This window comes from Erinaceus europaeus, chromosome 18, assembly GCF_950295315.1.
Source record: "Erinaceus europaeus chromosome 18, mEriEur2.1, whole genome shotgun sequence".
In the NCBI taxonomy this organism is placed as follows: domain Eukaryota; kingdom Metazoa; phylum Chordata; class Mammalia; order Eulipotyphla; family Erinaceidae; genus Erinaceus; species Erinaceus europaeus.
The window spans coordinates 22,252,652-22,275,106 of NC_080179.1; the positions used below are offsets into that span (position 1 = coordinate 22,252,652).

At 39.5% G+C, this 22,455-nt stretch overlaps 1 protein-coding gene across 3 annotated transcripts in view; it reads right to left on the reverse strand.

The window, feature by feature from the left end:
- Positions 1–22,455, reverse strand: part of NOSTRIN (nitric oxide synthase trafficking) — a 74,298-nt gene that overhangs the window by 12,424 nt on the left and 39,419 nt on the right. For all 3 annotated transcript variants that reach the window (XM_060177761.1, XM_060177762.1, XM_007539312.3), the window contains 4 exons: positions 17,105–17,203; positions 9,103–9,228; positions 5,910–6,008; positions 5,687–5,812 (listed from right to left, as the gene is read on the reverse strand). In XM_060177761.1, coding sequence (XP_060033744.1) covers positions 5,687–5,812; positions 5,910–6,008; positions 9,103–9,228; positions 17,105–17,203 — 450 coding nt within the window. The remainder of the gene's footprint in view (positions 1–5,686; positions 5,813–5,909; positions 6,009–9,102; positions 9,229–17,104; positions 17,204–22,455) is intronic.

Here is a 22,455-nt window from a genome sequence, read left to right on the forward strand (position 1 = left end):
CAACAAAAACAAGGGCAACAAAAGGGAAAAATGTCCTCCAGGAGCAGTGGATTCGTAGTGCAGGCATCGAGCCCCAGAAATAACCCTGGAGGCAAAAAAAAACCATATATATTGGTGAGAGATCTAGCAATTCAAGATTATGTTCAAAGCAATGCAGGTAACAATGTGTGGTTCACAATGACATGGTCAAACAAAAGCTTCAAGGAGGCTCAAAGATTTTACCAGGATTTGTCAGTCAAAGAGAAGGAAGGCAAAGTTTATTTCAGGCAGGAGAAATGACACAAGTGAAGGGCAGAGAGATGACTGTGTGAAATGTGTAAGGAACATTAAGTAGACCAACCACTTTGGAAAGCGTAGTGGAGGAAAAAGTTGTTTTAAATGGTATATTTTTGGACTGATATATGTAGGTTGCTATGTAAATTGTGTGCAATCATTATATCTCAGCTTTCGCATGCATCGTTTTATGGACTGAATGGAAAAAATAGGATATTAGTGCTGAGTGGAGAGTAAATTAAACATGAGTTTAGCAGAGGGACAGGAATTTAAAAGCTATTTCCTCATAAATTCAAAAGCTACTTCCCAAGCCCTATAGCAATTTTTAAAGTACATATATTTCACGAGGCCTCCCATCTTCTGCACCCCACAATGACCCTGGGTCCATACTCCCAGAGGGATAAAGAACAGGAAAGCTATCAGGGGAGGGGATGGGATACGGAATTCTGGTGGTGGGAATTGTGTGCAACTGGACCCCTCTTATCCTATGGTCTTGTCAATATTTCCATTTTATAAATAAAAATTAAAAATAAATAAGCACATATGTTTGTTTATTTTACTTTATTTGGGATAGAGGTAGAAAGAAGTTGAGAAACAAGGGGAGGTAGAGAGAGAAAAAGAGAGAGAGAGAGACCTATAGCACAGCTTCACCACTCATGAAGCTGCCTTTGTCCATGGCAGGTGGGGACCAGGGCTTGAACACAGGTCCTTACACATTGTAAGGCGTAACTCTACCAGCTGCATCACCATCTGGCTCCAAAATACATATATATACATTTTAAAATGTATTTCCAGGGAATTGGGCGGTAGTACAGTGGGTTAAGCACACATGGTGCAAAGGGCAAGGACCAGCGCAAGGATCCTGGTTCGAGTCCCCAGCTCCCCACCTGCAGGGGAGTCGCTTCACAAGCAATGAAGTAGGTCTGCAGGTGTCTATCTTTCTCTCTCCCTCTCTGCCTTCCCCTCCTCTCTCCATTTCTCTCTGTCCTATCCAACAACGACGACATCAATAACAAATAATAAAACAACAAGGGCAACAAAGGGGAAAAAAAAATCTTTCATGCCCAAGCCTCTGAGTAAATGTATTTCTTTGAGGAGGTCTGAAATTGTACCCCTAAAAAATATAAAATGTTATAGACCAATGTTACCACAATAAAAAATTAATGAAAAGATAATAAAAGTGTATTTCTATTTTATTTTATTAGTAATTTAATATTGATTTACAAAATTATGAGATAATAGGGCAATGATTCTATATTGTTCCCACCACCAGAGTTCTATCCACATTCCCTCCATTGGAAACTACGGTGGTTCTTCAAGGCCACAGGTAACTTTTATTTATTTATTTATTTATTTATTTATTTATTTATTTATTTTACCAGAGTACTGCTCAGCTCTGGCTTATGGTGGTGCAGGGTCGGGGAATTGAACCTGGACTTTGGAGCCTCAGTCAAGAGAGGTTCTTTGCATAACCATTACGCTATCTACTACCCCACCCTAACTATTTATATTTTATATTTGCCCTCCCGTGTTTTATGTGGTTCTGCCTTCTCTTTCTTTCTAAGTCACACCTACACCTATTGCTACTTTCAATTTTCCTTCTTTTTTCCTCTTCTCTCTACAGATCTTGATGAAATTGGAGTTCAGAGCCCTTTAACACTTTTCCTCCTCTGGGAGTGGGGTGGTGGTATGGATCAAAATTAGAAGTGTATTTCTAAGAATAGTTTACAACTAGTGGTCCGGGAGGTGGCACAGTGATAAAACTTTGGACTCTCAAGCATGAGGTCCTGAGTTTGGTCCCCGGCAGCACATGTACCAGAGTGATGTCTGGTTCTTTCTCTCTCCTCCTATCTTTCTCATAAATAAATAATATCTTTTTTAAAAAAAATATTGTGGTTGTAAATTTATTTATTTAAAAAAAAATAGTTCACAACTAGATCAACTTGAAGACTGATACATTGTTACCTGCCAGCTTCCTTAAACTCATACCTTGTTTCCAAAGTTTCATTAGAAACTTGTTATGTGGAAAACTGAGAAATGTTATGCATGTACAAACTATTGTATTTACTGCGGAATATAAAACATTAATCCCCCAATAAAGAGGGGGAAAAAAAGAAACAAGATTAAAGTCGGAGGAGAGAGCTAAATTGCAGATGTACTCTGAACACGGCCTTTAAAGTATCTTTACAAATATGTTCACATTGGTCATCATCTCTCCATTATTTGTACTCAGATTGTTCCTGTAGTACTCTAGCCCATGCAAATTCATTGAACTAGGTAAAATATTCATCTACACTTACTGACAGGAACTATAAAATCAGACTTTGGAAGGTATTTTCCTTTAAAATATAAAGAAAACTCTATTCACTCAATTTGAGATAGAGTTTATTCTCTTAGATAACAGATCACTAATTATTGTCCACTGAAATTTCATTCAAATCAAAAGTTCCCACAAGCATATCAATTTAAAGAAGTCTCTAGGACTGCTTCCTCACATTTCAAATTTACAGGGAAGGGACTAAGTGGTGGTGCATCTGGCTGGGTGCACGTGTTACCATGCCCAAGGACCTAGGTTCAAGCTCCCAGTTCCTACTTGTAGGGGAGAAACTTCATGAGAAGCAGAGCAGTGTTGCAGCTATCTCCCCCTTCTCTCTCCTCCCCCTTACACCCCCGACCCTCATCAGGAATAGCTGAGCCAGTCACTGAGACCCAGCATCAATCATGGTGACAAAAAAGTCAAATAGAATAATTTTCAAGGAGAAAGAGTCTTATTTTATTGACAGGTTTGTTGATAAGGGGTATCTTGATTATCCTTTGTATGAAAATAGATACATTTTCTGATCTCGGGGATCATCTACAACATTATTTGCAAGGAAAAATAATAAAGCACTTTCCCACTATGATCTAAGTGTCTTTTCACTCTAGTCCCCACTCCCTTTTTTTTTCTTTACAATAAATGTTGCTATTCCTAATATGCTTCACCTCTGCCGGGTGAGAAAAAAAGATTCAGTTATCGAAACAGATGGCTATTATTGCTGTTGGGAAGGTCGAGATGGGAAAAGCTGGATTCACAGCTCAGCCCAAATCTAATTACCTTTCCCCCTCCTTGTATGTCTTCTTCCCTGAATACAAATACAGGTCCTTGGATGTTGACATCTGCTGCATATTTAATATTTATTTATTTATTTATTTCTATTTTGGTAGACAGGGAGAGACAGAGAGAGACAGGGAGAGACAGAGAGAGAGAGGAAGAAAAGCCACTTGACTCAACCACCACTCCTGAAGCTTCCCCTCTGCAGGTGGGGACTTGAGACTTGAACCCAGGTCTTCACACTGGTAATGTGTTCACTCTATTGGCTGAGCCACCACCTGGCTCTTGAACAGTTAATCTTACAGAAGGATACAGTCATGGGTAAGTACTATATAGAGAGAAGGATGAGCCTTCTAATCTGTACCTTAAAAAAATTAAATATGGAAACACAGCGGTTAAGCACACATGGCGCAAAGTGCAAGGACCGGCAAAAGGATACAGGTTGGAGCCTCTAGCTCCCCACCTGCAGGGGAGTTGCTTCACAAGCAGTGAAGCAGGTCTGTAGGTGTCTGTCTTTCTCTCCTCCTCTCTGTCTTCCCCTCCTCTCTCCATTTCTCTCTGTCCTATCCAACAACGACAACATCAATAACAACAACAACAATAACTACAACAACAATGAAAACAACAAGGGCAACAAAAGGGAAAATAAATTTTAAAAAAATTTAAAAAAATGAAATAAAGCAGGGGGCTCAGGGTGGAACTAATAGAGATTCTTCTTGAAGATTTTAGTAATGAATAATTATCTCTTTGAAGACCTCAGTTAAAACAAATAGGAGTGGATCAGATGACAAGAAGCAAGACATGTTATCCCCAGATAAAGACACAAAATACGGACTCTGGCCAGTAAGACAATGGTGAGGTGGTTTTTTTTTTTTAAGATTTTAAAAAATATTTATTTATTTCCTTTTTGTTGCCCTTGTTGGTTTTATTGTTGTTGTAGTTATTATTATTGTTGTTATTGATGTTGTCATTATTGGATAGGACAGAGAGAAATGGAGAGGGGAGGGAAGAGAGAGGGGGGAGAGAAAGATAGACACCTGCAGACCTGCTCCACTACTTGTGAAGTGACACCCCTGCAGGTGGGGAGTTAGGGGCTCAAACCAGGATTTTTACACCGGTCCTTGCCCTTTGCGCCACATGGGCTTAACCCTTCACGCTACTGCCAAACTCCCGGAGAGGTTTTTTTTTTTTTTAGCAAGGAAATCTATTAATAGTAGCATCACCCAAATGCCCTCAAAATAAGTCTCTACAATTTAGTCCAAGTTTTTTTTTTTTTTGGGGGGGGGAGTGAGGGGAGGCAAAGATCATGAAAAGTGTTGACAATAATTCCCACTTCTAGCATTTAAGCTTTTGTATAATCTCCTCCCTTGAACAGGGGCACATTAATGATTGACTTCTAGCAAACAAAATATGATTAAATGCCAACCTCTGAAATTTGACCTTTTCTGGGGAGCAGCTCCAGGACTGCATATATATGATTTCAACACTCAACCAAGCTGAGATTTCATTTTATTTCAGATGCACAGAGAGAGTGGTAGTGAGGGAGAGACACCACAGCACCAGAGCTTCCCTGGCTCCGTTATTCTCTTGCAGTTTGCACCTGGGCCGCGTGCCTGGTAAGACACATCATATCCTCTTCCAGGTGAGCTGTCTTCCAGCTCTTGAGATTAGTTTACAAATAATTATCCTTGTGTCATGGGAACTTCAGCTCTCTCTCTGTTAATCATCAGTTCTTGGGGAAGCAGGCAAGCTGCCCTATAGAGAGATCTACACTACAAGGAACAGTTATCTTCAGTCCGAAGTCAGGAGGCACCTACCATCAGCCTTGTGAGTGTGCTCAGAAGTCAATGTTTTCCCATCTTTGGTCCCAGCTTTGAAAAGCCCTCAAAGAGACCGTGGTAAGCCAGGCTTGACCCAAAGATACTATCAGACAATAAGTGTTTATCGTAAGCTGTTGGTTGATATTAGAAGTAATTTCTACAGTAACAGACAGCCAATATAATAAACAGTGGCCATTGGTAGATCATTAGACATATCTACCTGGCATTACATGAATCTCATACAAATATGAAGATTTAGACTAAAACCCTCTGTGATTTTCTCCCCTTCCAGAAAATGCCAGTCTTTTGTTTCCATTGTCCAGCTTGTAAAGCACACACTGTATTTATTTCTTATTCTTATAGTCTATAAAAATCCACATTTTTTGTTCATCAAACAAGATGTTCCCTTTACAATAGTTTTCATTTTTTTTACCCTAAATGAATCCCTTAGCACATGAGTAAGGTACCTCACTAATGGAACACTCTTTCATTCCATACTTACAAAATAGTCAGTCAATAGGAACTCAAATTTATTTTCTGTAGAGGAAACTGCAGTCTCTTCCATTAGTGTCTGGATGTCTTTTTCCACATCGATCTTGCTGACGGCACAGTGAACCTGCGTGTGGCACTGCAGTGCCAAGGAAAGCAGAACAGGGTTGCTGTAGAAAGGTCTCTTGCCAGTTCTGACTAGGCGTACCAGAAATGGAGGAGTCTTTCCTACTCACTGTGGTCAGGGTTTGGCCAAAAACAGAAATATGCTGGGTGTACTGGTGCAAGTTGTTGCATAAAAGCTGGATTCTTTCTTTTTCCAGCTCTAGGATGCTCTGCAAAGGAAGGGAATGAGGGAACAGTCAGTTTTATGTATGTATAAGAATTTCCTTCCTTGGGAGCAATAAGACAGCTCACCTACCTATGAGGGCGATCCAGCTTCAAACCTCCTCCCTCATGTTTACACATAGTAATACTATCTCACTAAGAAGGGCTTCAGTGCTATTATCTGTCTGTCAGTCTGCCTATGGTGTCTATACCTACACATGTCTATACCTATCTATCATCTATCTATCCAAAAATGCCAGCCTGGAACAGTGAACCCTAGGTGATCTCCTTCCCTCCACCCCTTACACACATACACAATGCTCCTTTTTAAAGCCGAATAATACTCCACAGTATGTATATGCCATTGGTATATAGCCCCTTTGATACTACTAATAAATACTCATAGTAAAAAATTTAAGCAATGGTGCTGGGGAGACAGCATAATGAATATGCAAGACACTTTCATGCCTGAGGCTTCAAGGTCCCAAGTTCAATGCCCAGTACCACCGTAAGTCAGATCTGAACAGTGCTCTGGCCTTTCTCTCTGTATCTTCCTCTGTATCAGTCTCACTCTGATTTAAAATAAAATAAAGTAAAATAAAATAAAAACTTATTTTAAATAAATTTAAAAATACTTAAGAAGTAACTATGAAACCCTTTGTCAATCACAGGCAATTTTTGTTTCTCTGCTGAATGTCTTGGAAATTTAACTAGAAAATTTGGAACTCTGTTTCCCATAGCCTACCTCTTCCAGAAGGTTCAAAATATTTGCAAATCAAGAGGAACGAGACACATTTGTTTCCAGTTGTTGATCCCCTGAATATGTCATCAAAATCCTAGGCATTAACCATTCTCATATTCCCTCTCCCTTACAGCTAAGGGATGAAGGACGTAGTAGAGTAGACTGGCACCAACCATGTCACTCCTTCAAAGGGCAAAAAGCACATGTCTCATAACAAATGTGTAACAACAAATTCTGCACAGTTGCTTGGCAGTCTTCAAAAAAAGATAGCGGGGGATCTAGAAAGTAGCTGGCTAGTTTAGCACCATGAGCATAGGACAGGAGAGAAAAGTTAGCTTAGGGACACATTCCTTCTTTAAATGGCAACTGATTTTCTAGACAAGCTCCAAGTAGTAACTAACATCAAACTGAGGGGATACAATGTTTAAGCAGATTTTAATTATATTTCAGAGATATCATTAAAATGATGCATGTTTTGTTCATGAAAAAAGACAAAGATAAATTTCACTGGGCAACAGAACTAAACTCCCACACCTATGGACATTTAATCTTTGATAAGGGGGCCCAAGTTATTAAATGGAGGAAGGATGCTCTCTTCAATAAATGTCGCTGGGAAAACTGAGTTGAAACATGCAGAAGAATGAATCTCACCAGAAACAAAAATCAACTCCAAAAGTATCAAGGACCTGGCTGTTAGACCAGAATCTATAAAATACTTAGAGGGAAAAATTGGTGAAACACTTTCCCTCCTAAACCTCAAGCACATCTTTGATGATACAAACCCAACTGCAAGGAAGACTAAAGCAGAAACAAACCAATGGGACTACATCAAATTGAAAAGCTTCTGCAGAGCCAAAGAAACTATCACACAAACAAAGAGACCCCTCACAGAATGGGAGAAGATCTTCACATGCCATACATCAAATAAGAGACTAATCACCAAAATATACAAAGAGCTCAGCAAACTTAGCACCAAAAAAGCAAATGACCCCATCCAAAAATGGGCAGAGGATATGAACAGAACATTCACTACAGAAGAGATTCAAAAAGCTAACAAACACATGAAACATTGCTCCAGGTCACTAATTGCCAGAGAAAGGCAAATAAAGACAACACTGAGATGCCACCTCATCCTTGTGAGAATGTCATAAATCAAAAATAACAGCAGCAACAAATGCTGGAGAGGTTGTGGGGACAAAGGAGCCCGCCTACACTGCTGGTGGGAATGTAAATTGGTCCAACCTCTGTGGAGAGCAGTCTGGAGAACCCTAACAGGGCTAGAAATATACCTCTCATATGACCCAGTAATTTCTCTCCTAGGGATATACTCCAAGGACTCCATAACACCCAACCAAAAAGATATATGTATACATATGTTTATAGCAGCACAATTTGTAATAGCTAAAACCTGGAAGCAAACCAGGTGCCCAACAACAGATGAGTGGCTGGGAAAGCTGTGGTGTATATATATGTATATTATATTGTATACATATATATATATATATATATGTATACATATATATAATTGAATACTACGCAGCTATTAAAAATAATGAACCCACCTTCTCTGGCCCATCTTAGATGGAGCTAGAAGGAATTATGTTAAGTGAGGTAAGTCAGAAAGACAAAGACAAGTATGAGATGATCCCACTCATAAATAGAAATTGAGAAAGAAGAACAGAGAGGGAAACTCAAAGCAGAATCTGACTGAGATTGGAGTAGGGCACTAAAGTAAAAATCTCTGGGTGGAGGGTGAGGATGATGTTTAGCTTCATTTTGGGGGGGTAGGCCTTTGGTGGTGGGAATGGTGTTAATATGCACTCCTATTAACTTATAGTCTCTTAAATCACTAATTAATATGAGGGGGAAAATGGATCCAATGTCTCAAACTTTTTGATGCATAGACCATAGTTCTGAGTGTATGTTCCTTCAATCTAAGCACTTAAAACTTCAAATTGCTAATCAGATTGAATTTTAAATAGTGGGCTCAAATTATTAATACGTTTCTAATAATGACATGTTCTTCGACCAGGGAGAACAGAAGCAACTAGTGGCATTACTTTGTAAGATACAGCTATATGTAAATAGCATGAAAGGACATAAATTATGGCGAGGTCTTGTATGATACAGCAAATGGGATTTCCAAAGTTAACCCAATTGCCAAATAATTTGCTACAGCAATAACTATCTATTGCCTTCTTAAACCCTTAGACAACAGGAACCTTCTCCTTTCTCTATAAAGCCCATATTTCTCCCAGTCCTGGAACCTCTAGGGTGGGGCTCACTTTCCTGCATGCTTCTCTCAGTTCAAGGTGTAAGTTACATGGGAAAATGAAAAAGAATGTTTGTGCATGACTTACTTGGTAGCAGTGTTCCAGTGTGTTTTCCCATTTCAGTCTGGCAGAACACCCAACCACATTTTTTTGGTAGTAATTTTCATCTTCTTTTGCCAATTTCTCCGCTGATTTTTTCAATTTATTCAGGAGCTAAAGTAAAACAAACAAACAAAAAATCCAGTATAACATATTACTTAACTGATTATTAAAGTCCTGTGTAATTCCATTCAAATAATTTATATACTTCCCAATGATATATTTCACATCTCTCAACTGAAGTCAAAATAAGAGATCTTTTTCTGGGGAAAAAAAGGGGGGGGTGTCAGAACTGAAAATAAATCTAATGACCTTTCATTCAATTGATAATTCATTCAATTTTTCTTTTATAGGAGAAAATTGAGGTCCTTAAATATAACTTCATGTTATTTATCAAGTCCAGGAGGAAGTAAAATGACTGGGAAGAAGTCAGTGCAGATTGAGAATTTTCAATTTAAGACTGTAACCTCACATTCCTGTACTCTGATTTGGTAAATCCTTCAGGGCCCTGTATTTCTCTCTGGAATAGCTAGAGATTCATGCAGTCATACAATTTTTAGAACTAGAACTGAGCCTGCTTAGCAGCCTGCCCTAAAACCTTCCTTCACTTTCAGTGAACAAACTCTCCAGTGTGACTTTTGAGTAGACCTGGTTGCCACCACCAGTGAATTACTAGGTCTTTACAAACTTCTTTTATTTTCTTTTTCCCTATCTCTGTGAAGAGAACAGAAATCCTCCCACTTCATTGGGATGCCTTATGGATGAGGTGGTATAGGCCATGTTCACCCGCCTGATTACAGCATCTCTCTGACTACTGAAAAGCCTTTGACCTGGCCAATGGCAGTAATGGACTGGAAGTAGTTGTCTGAGAGTAATGTACAAGTTGGCAGGTGCTTCCTTTCATCTTGCATCCCAACAAACTGCTCCTTTACAAACAGCCTCCTCTTGCCAATCACCAGAATTGGCCATTTTAACTGTGAAATTTTCTGGAAAATCAAAGTAATACAAAATTGTCTGGACCAGGATATCCAAAATAGATTCTCAAAATGTCCAGGCAAGTAATTCCAGGATCTCTGAGCAAGAAGGGAATTGTATTACATCAGTGGTTCTCAAATTTTACTGTATCTCGAAATCACTTGGGGGTGTTTGCAAAACTGCAGGTTTTTTGTTTGTTTGTTTATTTGTTTTTGCCTCCAGGGTTATCATTGGGGCTTGGTGCCTGCACTATGAATCCACTGCTCCTGGAGACCGTTTTTTCCATTTTGTTGCTGTTATTGTTATTATCGTTATTGTATTTTGTTGTTGGATAGGACAAAGAGAAATTGAGAGAGGAGGGGATGACAAGGGAAGAGAAAGATAGACACCTGCAGAACTCCTTCACCTGATTCCCCTGTAGGTGGGATCCAGGGGCTTGAACCTGGATCCTTGCTAGTCCTTATGCTCCATGCCATGTGCATTTAACCAAGTGCGCTACTGCCCCCCCCCAATTTTTTTTTTTTACTAGACCACTGCTTAGCTCTGGATTATGGTGGTTTGGGCTATTAAACTTGGGACTTCAGAGCCTCAGGCACAAGAGAGTATCTTTGCGTAAACATTATTCTATCTACTCCTGCCCAAACTGCAGATTTTTTTAGGTCAGCAATAAACTCAGTAGAAATCCTGATTCAGCAGTTATTTATTTATTTATTTATTTATTTATTTATTTATTTATTTATTTATGAGAGATATAGGAGGAGAGAATGAACCAGGCATCACTCTGGTACATGTGCTGCAGGGGATTGAACTCAGGACCTCATGGTTGAGAATTCAATGCTTTATCCACTGCAACACCTTTTGGACCACTGATTCAGCAGTTCTTTAATGGGGCAGGGAAATTTGAATTTTAACTGTCTCCTCAGATTGTTCTGATGCAAATGATCCCCAAACAAAAAGAAACACCAAAGTGGGAGGGGTCTGTTTAACTAGATAAGAGATAGCATATTGACATGCAGAAACACTTTCATGCCTAAAACACCAAAGGTTCCAGGTTCAGTTCCCAGCACCACTGGAGCCAGAGCTGAGCAGTACTCTGGTAAAAATAAATAAATGAATAGGGGTGGTAGAGATAGTATTGTTGATTATGCAAAAGACTTTCATGCCTGAGATGCTGAAATTCTAGGTTCAATTTACCAACACCACTTTAAGCCAGAGCTGAGCAGTTTCTGGTGTCTCTCTCTCTCTCTCTCTCTCTCTCTCTCTCTGTATATCTCTCATTAAAATAAAATAAATCGGGGCCAGGTGCACCTAGCTAAGTGTAGATGTTAACTGTAACATGTTAATTATACCACAAGGACCTGGGTTCTCCTGGGAAGAAGTGAGAGGAAGGAGCATCACTAGCAGTGAAGCAGTACTGCAGATGTCTTTCCTTCTCACTCCTTTTTTATTATTATTGTAGTTATTGTTGTTGTTGTTGATATAGTCGTTGATGGATAGGACAGAGAGAATGGAGAGAGGAGGGAAGACAGAGAGGGGGAGAGAAAGATAGACACCTGCAGACCTTAGCTGTGCTACCGCCCGACTCCCTCTTGCACCTTTTCTATCCCTCCTTCCCCTCTCAATTTCTCTTTGTCCTACCAAATAAATAAATATTTAAAAAGAAAGTCTTTAGAAATAAAAGAAATAGAATTGAAACATCCCTATGACTTATTGCAGTTTAGAACTTTCAAGGTTAGAAACAAAAGCTTGCAAGAATGGCCTTAATGTTGAAGGACCTTGTGATGACTATTTCAGTAATGCATAGTCATCCAAAATGCTGAATGTTATCAGCACTTACTTTAGTATTCCAGTTGATGTGCCAACCATTCAACTGTCCTCTTCTGATGTACAACCTACATGGGACACGTTTGGCTTTGCATATCAAGTGTGACAAACTACACTATAGAAACCTGACCTTGTGAATGTTAACCTGATAACAAAGCAGTGAAGGGGTGTAAGGGCACTGAAGTTATACCTGCTCAATCATTGTCCCTTATATTCTTTTTTTTTTTTTTATCCTTTATATTCTTATTGGAAATGCTCAGACCCTCAGCAGTGACAGCTGAGGAATTTCATTATGTTTTCCTTCTTGGGAGCCAGGGGCAAAGCATTTCTCTGCTATTTTATGTGGAGTCAGGAGATTAGAGTAGAAGGTGATAGACAAAGACACAGAAAGCAAAGGAATAAATAATGTTTTTGATAGACTGAAATGAGGGTCCTGACCATATTGAGTTTGGGGTCCCAGAAGGCCGTTGAGAGACTGATTTGGGTGGAGGATATAGACTTGGGTATTACCAGCATAGATACAGTATTTGAAACCTTGTAATATTTATTGATTGTCTATTATTTATTGTAGTCAAGATTCAGTAACTAGTATTGAGAATATTTATGTTAGATATTGGAGATAACATAGTAAGTAAAACAATGAGACTCAGGATAGACATCATGAAAAATAGCTGTACATAAAGTTCAGGCAGAAAAGGGGAGAGCGATAATGTAACCTAAGAAAGACAATTGCCAGAAAAGCTGGAACAGAACCAAAAGAGTAAGCTATTGTTCAAGTGAAACAAGAGAGTGTTTTGGTAAGGAGGAAGTCAATAATGCTTCCAAGAATTGAACAAGGCAGGAAATGGAAAGCACCCTTCACTTTAGTAACATGGATGATATTACTTTCAGTGGCTAAACCACTCTTAGCAGCATGGCAGGGAAAGCTTGACTAGGGATCCTTAAGCCGGTCCTTGCACTTCAAGCCATGTGCCCTTCACCAGCTACGGCCCGACTCCCTCTTGCACCTTTTCTATCTCTCCTTCCCCTCTCAATTTCTCTTTGTCCTACCAAATAAATAAATATTTAAAAAGAAAGTCTTCAGAAATAAAATAAATAGAATGTTAAAACATCGTTATGACTTATGCAGTTTAGAACTTTCAAGGTTAGGAACAAAAGCAGGTGGTGAGGACACAGAGACAGAATAAACACAAACCTTTCAGGAAATCACAACTTTTCCCATCAGGGCTTTTCTGGGGCTTCTGGTGTAATCCTACCACTTCCCACAGATTCTTTTACTCTTTACTCTTTTTCCAGGTAAAGGATGGGAGAAGGAGAGAGAGGGAGGGGGTGGAGATTGAGAAGGACGAAGAGAGGGAAGACAAATGTCACAGCACCACTCCCCTGAGCACGGTGCTCTCATATGTTGCTGAGAGGCTCCAACCTGAGTCTTGTGTATGGTGTGTATTATACCAGGTGAAGTATTGAGAAATTTAGTTCTTCCTCTTGAGAAATCTAGTTCTAAAATTAACAGGGTAAATGGAAATATCTGGAGAACAGGGTTATAGTTCTAGAAATATATATATATATATATATCTCAGCCTCTTCCAAATATAGGAGACTGAGAAGGTAGATGGGAAGAAACTTCAGGGAGGACCATCTCCAAGACACAAAAGAGAGGAGAATAATCAAGAGAGAAGCATCCCTGAGAAGCAGAATGGAATCAAAGCGCAGGAGAAGGACCTGACCTGCCCCATTGTACAGGTTACTTTCACAGGTAAGCGGCTGTGCTGACTTGTATTTGCTCTGTGAAGCAGGAAGCAAGGTTGTCTGCTGAGAGTAGGTGTTAAGGGAGGAGGTGCAACGAAGATGGAGACTTAGATCTGTTCCTGGAGGGAACAAAGACTGCTTTGAGCAGAACAGGAAGGATTGCTGAGCAGCACAAACACAGCTCAGCTCAGGCTGGAGATCATTAGGTGCTTCGATGTCAGATGAGAACATGAGTGTTGCCTTGGGTGTTTCATTTTGTACTTAAAAGAAAAAGCTACCAGATCAAGAGATGGGGCCTGTGATGTAATGACATCCAAGCGCTATGATTATAGGTGCAGCTAGAGGAGGACAAGGGAGGACCAAAGACATCAACCTCCCGGAGAATCTTCTAATGAGAGAAGGAAGATGAAATTCACCACTTAGCTCTCCTGACTTCTTTTTCATGGCTACTGCTTGATATCCATAAAGAACAGTTTCTAATCAGGGCTCTGAGTCCATGACAGCTCTCTGTGCTGAGCATTTTAACATACTATGGTGTCACCTCCTTAGAAGTTGTCTCATTATTCAATACTTGTTATGATCATTTCAAATTGTGAAGACTGACATGTGAAGAAATAGGGACCTTATACAAATCTTGCTAACAATGCTGTTAAGTTATTCAACTAATAATTTCCGCGGATGAAATGATAATGCTCTGGCGATGACAATTATCTTTTTCTCCTAAGAATGTGTGGGGAGCAGTGAGTGGTATTGCCTGCATAGTCTTTGGCAGGGATGGGGGAGGTTGGGGGGAGTCCATCTTTGCTGGAAGATTCTATTTCAAAGGCTTTTTCCCTCCAGGGCATAACCCTCCAGAAGTGTGCTCAATAATCTATCAGAGTGTAGGTAGGTAGAAAAGATTTTATTTTCTTCTTGCACTCCAACCTTGTGCTCATTTCTATTTAAAAGCACACTTGTAAGTTAACACTGATATGGACACATGGAAAATTATGTCTTCTGAAGTCTCCTGGGGGGAGGGAGAGTAAGAATTTTATAATATGAGAGGTTGATGTGGACATTCACAAATGTGTTCACCTCCAGTATCTTGGACATGAGGCCATCAGTATGTGCCTTACATGGGTTTATAGGTTTATTATTTAGCATTAATTAGGATTAAACAAACACACAAATGTCTTTAAATAAAAACTGCCATAAAGCTAGCCACTAATACTAATAAAGAAGTCTCAAAATGTCAGAACTGTATCTTTCTTCTGCTCCTGGTTATCACCACATTGTTAGCCACATGAACAGACACAATTTAGGAAGATATAACGGACCTGACAAGCCCATATGCATATTTTTTTTTCTTTTTCTTGCCACCAAGATTATTGCTGGAGCCTCGTGCCTGCACTGAAGCAGATGAATCCACCACTCCTAGTGGCCTTTTTTTTTTTTTTTAAACCTTTTAAATATTTGACTAGACAGAGATAAATTGAGAGGGGAAGGGAGATAAAGAGAAAAAGAGAGAGACACCTGAAGTACTGCTTCCTCACTTGTGAAGCTTCCCTCCTACCAGTGAACACCAGCGACTTGAACCCGGATCCTTCTGCATGATAATGTATGTGTTCAACTGAGAGCACCACAGCCTGCCCCCTTATACCCCTAATTCTTAATTATCAAGAGAATTACTATAAACCTGAATTATATTTACTGTGATTATAAATGAAATTTTCCCCATGTACATATTTTGCTAAGAAGTATCATTTAATGATTACATGAAGAAAGCCTGATCAGCTAAACATGTAAGATAATTTTTTAATTTTATTTACTCATTTATTTATTAGAGAAAGGAATACATGAGTATCACTTTTCTGTAGAAATTAAACCTGGAGTCTTTTTTCTATTTTTTCTATTTTATAATGTTCATAATATATTGGTATAGTACATGAAGTAGTTTATGAAAGGCACATGTAAAATACAACATAGAATCTCTCCATTGTCATTGGTCATCTCCATCAGGAACAATACAATAGACCCCTTTGTGGGCCCCCATAGGACCCTGTCTTGAATATAAGTCAACAAAGGTAGAGAATGTTCCATCCTCCGAAGGGAAGCTGGACAACATGCTCTATGCTACACCTGAGGAAGATGGGTCCTGATACTGGGGCAGCTTGGAACGTTCCTACTCATGACTACAGAATGTGAGCTCAGATCTATAGGGATACAGAGGTCACATAGGCTCCAAAGCTGAATATAGGCCCCAGATCACATCAAATCGATGGGATTTACAGTCAACAATATTTATACACCTTTCCCATATTTGGGAGCTCTTCTCTTCCCTGATCCAGCTTTCTGGTCCTTTTTCCAGCTATGGTATCATCTCCCCAGAGAATAACTTGGATCCACCTGCATATCAGATGTCAGGCTCAGGAAAAAAAATAGTATAATCATGGGCCCTTTGGAATAGAACTAAAATAGGCCAACTAGCTGTCTTCAAAACGGACACCCCAAACCTTCATCTGCAATATTCCAGCCTTTAAGTTCATGATTAGTCAACAATTTGTTTGACTTTATATGTTAACTCTGTTTTCAGCTACCAGGTTCCAGATGCTACCATGATGCCAACTGGACTTCCCTGGACAGATGACCTGACCAATATGTCCTGGAGTCCCACTTCCCCAGAGTCCTGCCCCACTAGGGAAAGAGAGACAGGTTGGGAGTATGGATCAACCTGCCAACGCCCATGTTCAGCAGGGAAGCAATTACAGAAGCCAGACCTTCCACCTTCTGCATCCCACAATGACCCTGGGTTCATACTCCCATGGGGTTACAGAATAGGAAAGCTATCAGGGGAGGGGATGGGATTCGGAGTTCTGATGGGAATTGTGTGGAGTTGTACCCCTCTTATCCTATGGTTTTGTCAGTGTTTCCTTTTTATAAATAAAAATTAAAAATATGAATAATGCTCTAAAAAGAATATTATATATACATATATATGCATAATGTTTAGAGAATGAATGTTTAAAACATTTCTCTTTATGGAAGCTCATAAAATCAAAAGCAAGACTAAAAACATATAGTATATACATACATATATAGTATTCCATGTTGTATTTTACATAGACATATACATGTGTATTATACATATACAAAGTGTGCACATGCACATGTACAGGGCATATTTTATATATATATGGTGTGAACTGGGAGATATTTAATTAATAGAGTTCCCTTTCAAATGATTTTGAATACCATTGATTTAATTAATCACTTCTCAATAAAACTTGTTAAAAATATCTGTGGAGCAGGAATGATTTTGAATCCTCTTCACATCTGTCACACTGCTGATCTAAAGAGACACCACACCAAAGGAGGGCTATTCAGTTCTCCTGTGTTCCAGGCTAAGGGGAAGAAGCTATCCATCTCGCAGCCACATGTGCCCAGCTGCTCATGACAGACTTACCTTCTGCTTCTCTTTCTCAGTCATGGTTTGCTTGGAGCTTTCTACAAGATGGAAAAGTGCTTCATGTTTCTTGGTACTCACCATTAACTTCTTCTTGGCCTAGGATTAAAATAGAGATAGATGATGTGGATGTCTATATGTCACTAAGAGAATAACTCTGGTGTTCCTGAACAAATTATGTCCAGGTGATGGGTAGAATGACTACATACCTTTAGTGCTTCATTTTGGTCATTACTTTATTGGCCTAAAGTATCACAACAGCTAACATGTTGCCTCAAAAACCACTGTGATTTGTTTTCATTAAATGGGATATATTCAAGAGGATTACTCATTTCCATAAATTACCAAAAGCCAGCAAAGCTCCAAAAACATTGTTCTAGCTAGCATAATGGAGAGGCACAGCTTTAACATAAAAAAAAAAAAAAAAAAAACATCACAACAGAAAGAGAAGACAACGTGCATCATTCTTCTGTATCAGCCTGGGTCTTAAGTGAACTTATTTAATAATACTCTCTACAAACTTTAACCAAAAGGGTACATTTTGCTCCATAAATCTTGTGAAATGTCAGTCCTGCATGTCCAAGAAGGGGGTGGGCATGGGGGGGGTCAGAAGGAAGAGTGTTCCAAGTCCCCCTACTCTTCACTTTGAACACTTCAAACCGTGGAGTAGGCTGTCATTTCCTCATCCACATAGCTGAAACTTGGGCAAAAATGGCAGCACAGAGAAAAACAGACAAATAGAATTTGTCTGGAGTCTGATTCAAACCATTCAAATTTTCACTTCAAAGTTGCAAAGAAATGTAAAGTCCTTTACTGAGAGGTGAAACTTGATTAGCAGTCAGAAGGGAAGTTCTCTGATGGGCTCTGCATATATGAAATCTCTACACATATTTTAGTTATATTCCAAAGGGCCTGTGGCTATACTAGTGTTTGGTTTTTTTTTTTTTGCTTTTTTGTTTGTTTGTTTGTTTTTGCCTGAGCCTGACGTCTGATATACAGGTGGATCCTAATTATTGTCTGGGGAGGTGATGTCATGGCTGGCAGAAGGACCAGAAAGCTGGATCAGGGAAGAGAGTAGCTCCCAAATATGGGAAAGGTGTATAAATATTATTGACTGTAAACCCCATTGATTTGATTGATCTGGGGCCTATATTCAGCTTAGGAGCCTATGTGACCTCTGCATCCCTATAGATCTGAGCTCACATTCTGTGGTTATAAGTAGGAACGTTTCAAGCTGCCCCAATATCAGGACCCATCTATGCTATATCTAGGTGTAGCATAGAGTACATTGTCCAGCTTCCCTTCGGAGAATGGAACATTCTCTACTGTTGTTGATCCAAGTTGAGGGCAAGGTCCTATGAGGGCCCACAAAGGGGTCTGTTTTGTTGTTCATGATAGGAATGACAGGTAACAATGGAGAGAGGGATTTATTAAAGATTTAGGCCCATCAAGTCTGTTTGGGAATCTCAGGACTCCCGACTAGGGCCCCAGCTGGTGGAATGCCCTGATAGTGACTAGAGTAATCATGAAAGTATGCCGGTCTCTTGCCCTTATTCAGCTTTTGCAATCCTTGCTTTGATGAGGTTAGCTTTGGAGTGAGTGAGAGAACTATAATAGGAAGTAGGTGAGGAGGGTATCTAAGTCTAAGTAGACACTATTTCATTATGATCTTCATACTGACTCACTACAGACTATTGTGTATTTTTGCTTTCAGGTAAATATTTTGCCCTAATTTATGGATACATGTGAACATATGCTCTATCTTAAGGGACCTGGTCTATATCTAGGTTTTGTGATTTTTGTTAGGAAGTGAACCTCCTGGAATGGAATTTGAGAATACTATGAAAGGAAAGATCTCACCCAAGTAATGAGGGTGAAGGGTTGACATTCCATGCCTGACATATCTGGACACAGTCTGAAGTGAAGCATGCTGAGGTGGTACTCTTTGCATTGATCAGGTTGGGATCGGTGGATGCAGTATCATTTGGTATGAATTGAGAGAAGCATGCAGGAAAGTTAGCCCCACCCTAGAGGTTCCAGGACTGGGGGAAATATAGGCTCTAAAGAGGAAGCAGGAGGTTCCTGCTGTCTTAGGGTTTAATGCCTACTAGCTATCTACAAAATGGAGGGCTCCCCAACTCTTCATCTGCACTATTCCAGCCTTTAGGTCCATGATTGGTCAACAATTTGTTTGGCTTTGTATGTTAACTCTCTTTTCAGCCTCCAGGTTCCAGATGCTAGCATGATGCTGACCAGACTTCCCTGGACAGACAACCCCACCAATGTGTCCTGGAGCTCTGCTTCCCCAGTCAACACCCATGTTCAGCAGGGAAGCAATTACAGAAGTCAGACCTTCAACTTTCTGCATCCCACAATGACCTTGGGACCATACTCCCAGAGGGTTAAAGAATAGGAAAGCTATCAGGGGAGGGGATGGGATAAAGAGTTCTGGTGATGATGGGAATTGTGTGGAGTTGTACCCATCTTATCCTATGGTTTAGTCAATGTTTCCTTTTTATAAATAAAAAATTAAATAAAAAATCTCTATACAGAGAAACTCAAGGAAGGGGAAGTTCTGAGCATTTCTTTTACCTTCACTTTCTCACATGGCTGCTGAAAAACTTAGAGCATGAGGCAAGAGCATGTGGTTCTCTAAGGCTTTCACTTATTCTTCAGAATAGATTGCACTTCATTACTGCTGTGCTGAATTCCTTGATTGTAACTGGGAAGAAAATTATTATAGCTCAAGAATTTTATGTTCTCTAATTTTTCTGTCACTCTTCATAAAAAAAAGTCAAATGGTTTTATTTAGAAAAATCACTTGGTGGAAACTAGGAAATAATGAAAGACTTTTTGTCCCTAACAGCAATTTCTGCCTCTGAGCATGGTTTCTCTCTTTTGGTTCACTACATTGAATTCCTTGTGGAAGCTGAATGTTTAGAGAATGAATCTTAAAAAAAAAAAAATTCTCTTTAAGGAAGCTCATAAAATCAAAAGCAAGACTAAAAACAACTGACTCGATCATGTTTATGGGATTTTTAAATATTATAAAAGAAATTCTCATTCCTTTTTTTCAAGGATTGTTTATTTATTTATTGGTAAGACTGAGAGAAATTGAGAGATGAAAGGGGAATAGAGAGGGAGAAAAAGCTTACATCATTTAAGTGGTCTTAAAAAATTAGATTAATACCTAAGTTACCTATAACCTCAGGACAGATAGATCCTGTTAGTGCCAAAGACATTATGATTAATAGATATCCTAAAGTTGCATAAAGCATGGTGTGGTCAAGTATGTTGTGGTTACTTCTATTCACTGGGTTACCAAAGAAAAATAAACTCCTACCTAACCTGGTTATAATAATAATTAACTTCTGCCATTTTAAGCTCCTTATAAGACTACAAGGAACCTTTCCCCTTCTCTTTAAAATGCTTATTTCTCTTTGTCCTGGAACTCCTGGGGTTTTGCCTGTATGCTCTGATGCCTTCTAATCTGTTATACTGTCTCTGTTGGTCTCAAGTAAATTAGCACGACTTGTATCACCACGCCAAGTCATGCTGCTACTGCCTTTTCGCTGTGGATTGTCTCCAGAGATGCCAACTCTGAGATGCCAACCTTCCAGCCTGATCACTAGTCCCTTCCATTCAAAATGTATTTCTCCCAAGCTGAAAGGTTCCAGGATCATCTTCTGTATATATAGATGGGTCCCATCTGTTAGTCTTTCTACCAAAGAGCCTTTCAGTTGGGCTCGTTAGGATAGTGTGCAGCTCTGCCAAGTGTGCCACCGAGCTTTGAATCAGACCCTCACATCTCATTGCAGGAAGCTTCAGTGCTGTCCTGCCTTTCATCTTCTCTCCCTCTCTGCCTCTCCTTATCTGAATAGTAAGTCCAAGATGGTGAAGTCCCAGCGGCAACAAGAACCAAAATACGCAACATGCTCTCTAAATTCCCACACCAGAATGTAATTCCTCTGCTTAGAACTCTTCTACTGTTTTGTCCACATATATTATTGAGCCCACTAAATACTAAATTACCTGAAAATAAGAATGTTAGCTTAGAATATGGTGCATAAGAAGTAGACCAGACAGACTTATGAAATCAGTATATATATTTCCCTTTGAACACCCTGAGGTGCTCTTCTCTCTCTAATGAGAGAACACAAATGATAAAACCAAAGCTACGATATTCTATGTGATGTATCCTACATTATAAGTCACACAGAGAGGCAGTCCATGAAGCATAAAGGTTAAGAGCAATAACCCTGGGGACCAGGAGATGATTCACCGGGTAGAGTACACACTTGACCATATGTGGAGACTGAGCTCAAGTCCCTGGCTACCACGTGACAGGGGGAAACTTCTTAAATGATGCTGTGGTAACTCTCATTTACTCTGTCTCTTTCATTCTCTCTGTCTCTTGTTCTCTCTCTGGAAAAATAAGAAGTGAAAAAAAGAATCTGCCAGGAGTGGTGCAGTGGTACAGCTGCGAAACACCAGAGAAGCCCTGACAGGAGAAAAAAATGACCCTGAGATCAATGACTTGCTAGAATTCTTGGTTTAATCATTAACCAGCTTTGCAGCCTTAGGCAGATTATCTACTTGTTTACATGTGTGTCCACTGCCCCACCCACCTGTACAATGGGACAGTGTAAGGTCACACATCCCACTGGGTTGTTGTGTTGACTAAATACACATAGTACTTAGAACATAGGAAGTGCTATGTAAGTATGAGTTATAAACAACCATATTTAGAGCCTTGGTCTTCTATTGTTTTCTTTATTTTATTTTATTTATTATTGGATAGAGACAGAGGGAAATGGAGAGAGAAGGAAAGATAGAGAGGGAAAGGGGCAGAGAGACACCTGCAGCCCTACATTACCGCTCACGAAGCTTTTCACCTGCAGGTGGGGACCATGGGCTTGAACCTGGGTCCTTGTGCATTGTAACATGAGCATTTACCTGACCCCCTGCTATTATTTTAGTTGAAAGATATATCTACATATCTACATATTAATAACTTATTAATTAAAATAAAATTAAAATAAAAATATTAATCGTTAACTGTATTTTAGGTGGAGAGACATTTTTCTCTTTAGGTAACATGGGGAAACACAACTACTAAAACATTATTTAAGTGAAAAGGAGAAAGAAATGTGGGTGTTATCACACATATACTGGATACAAAAAAACAAAGTGAGGGAACCAACAAAAGCAAAACAATACAAACCCTTGATTTTGATTGCAGAACCAGGGTTAGCTAAAAGGAGGGAATATGGGAGCATAATGTGGGGGAGGAACTAATGAACTGTGGGGAGGATAGGACATTTTGCTGGTGGACTTAGTGTATCAAGTAG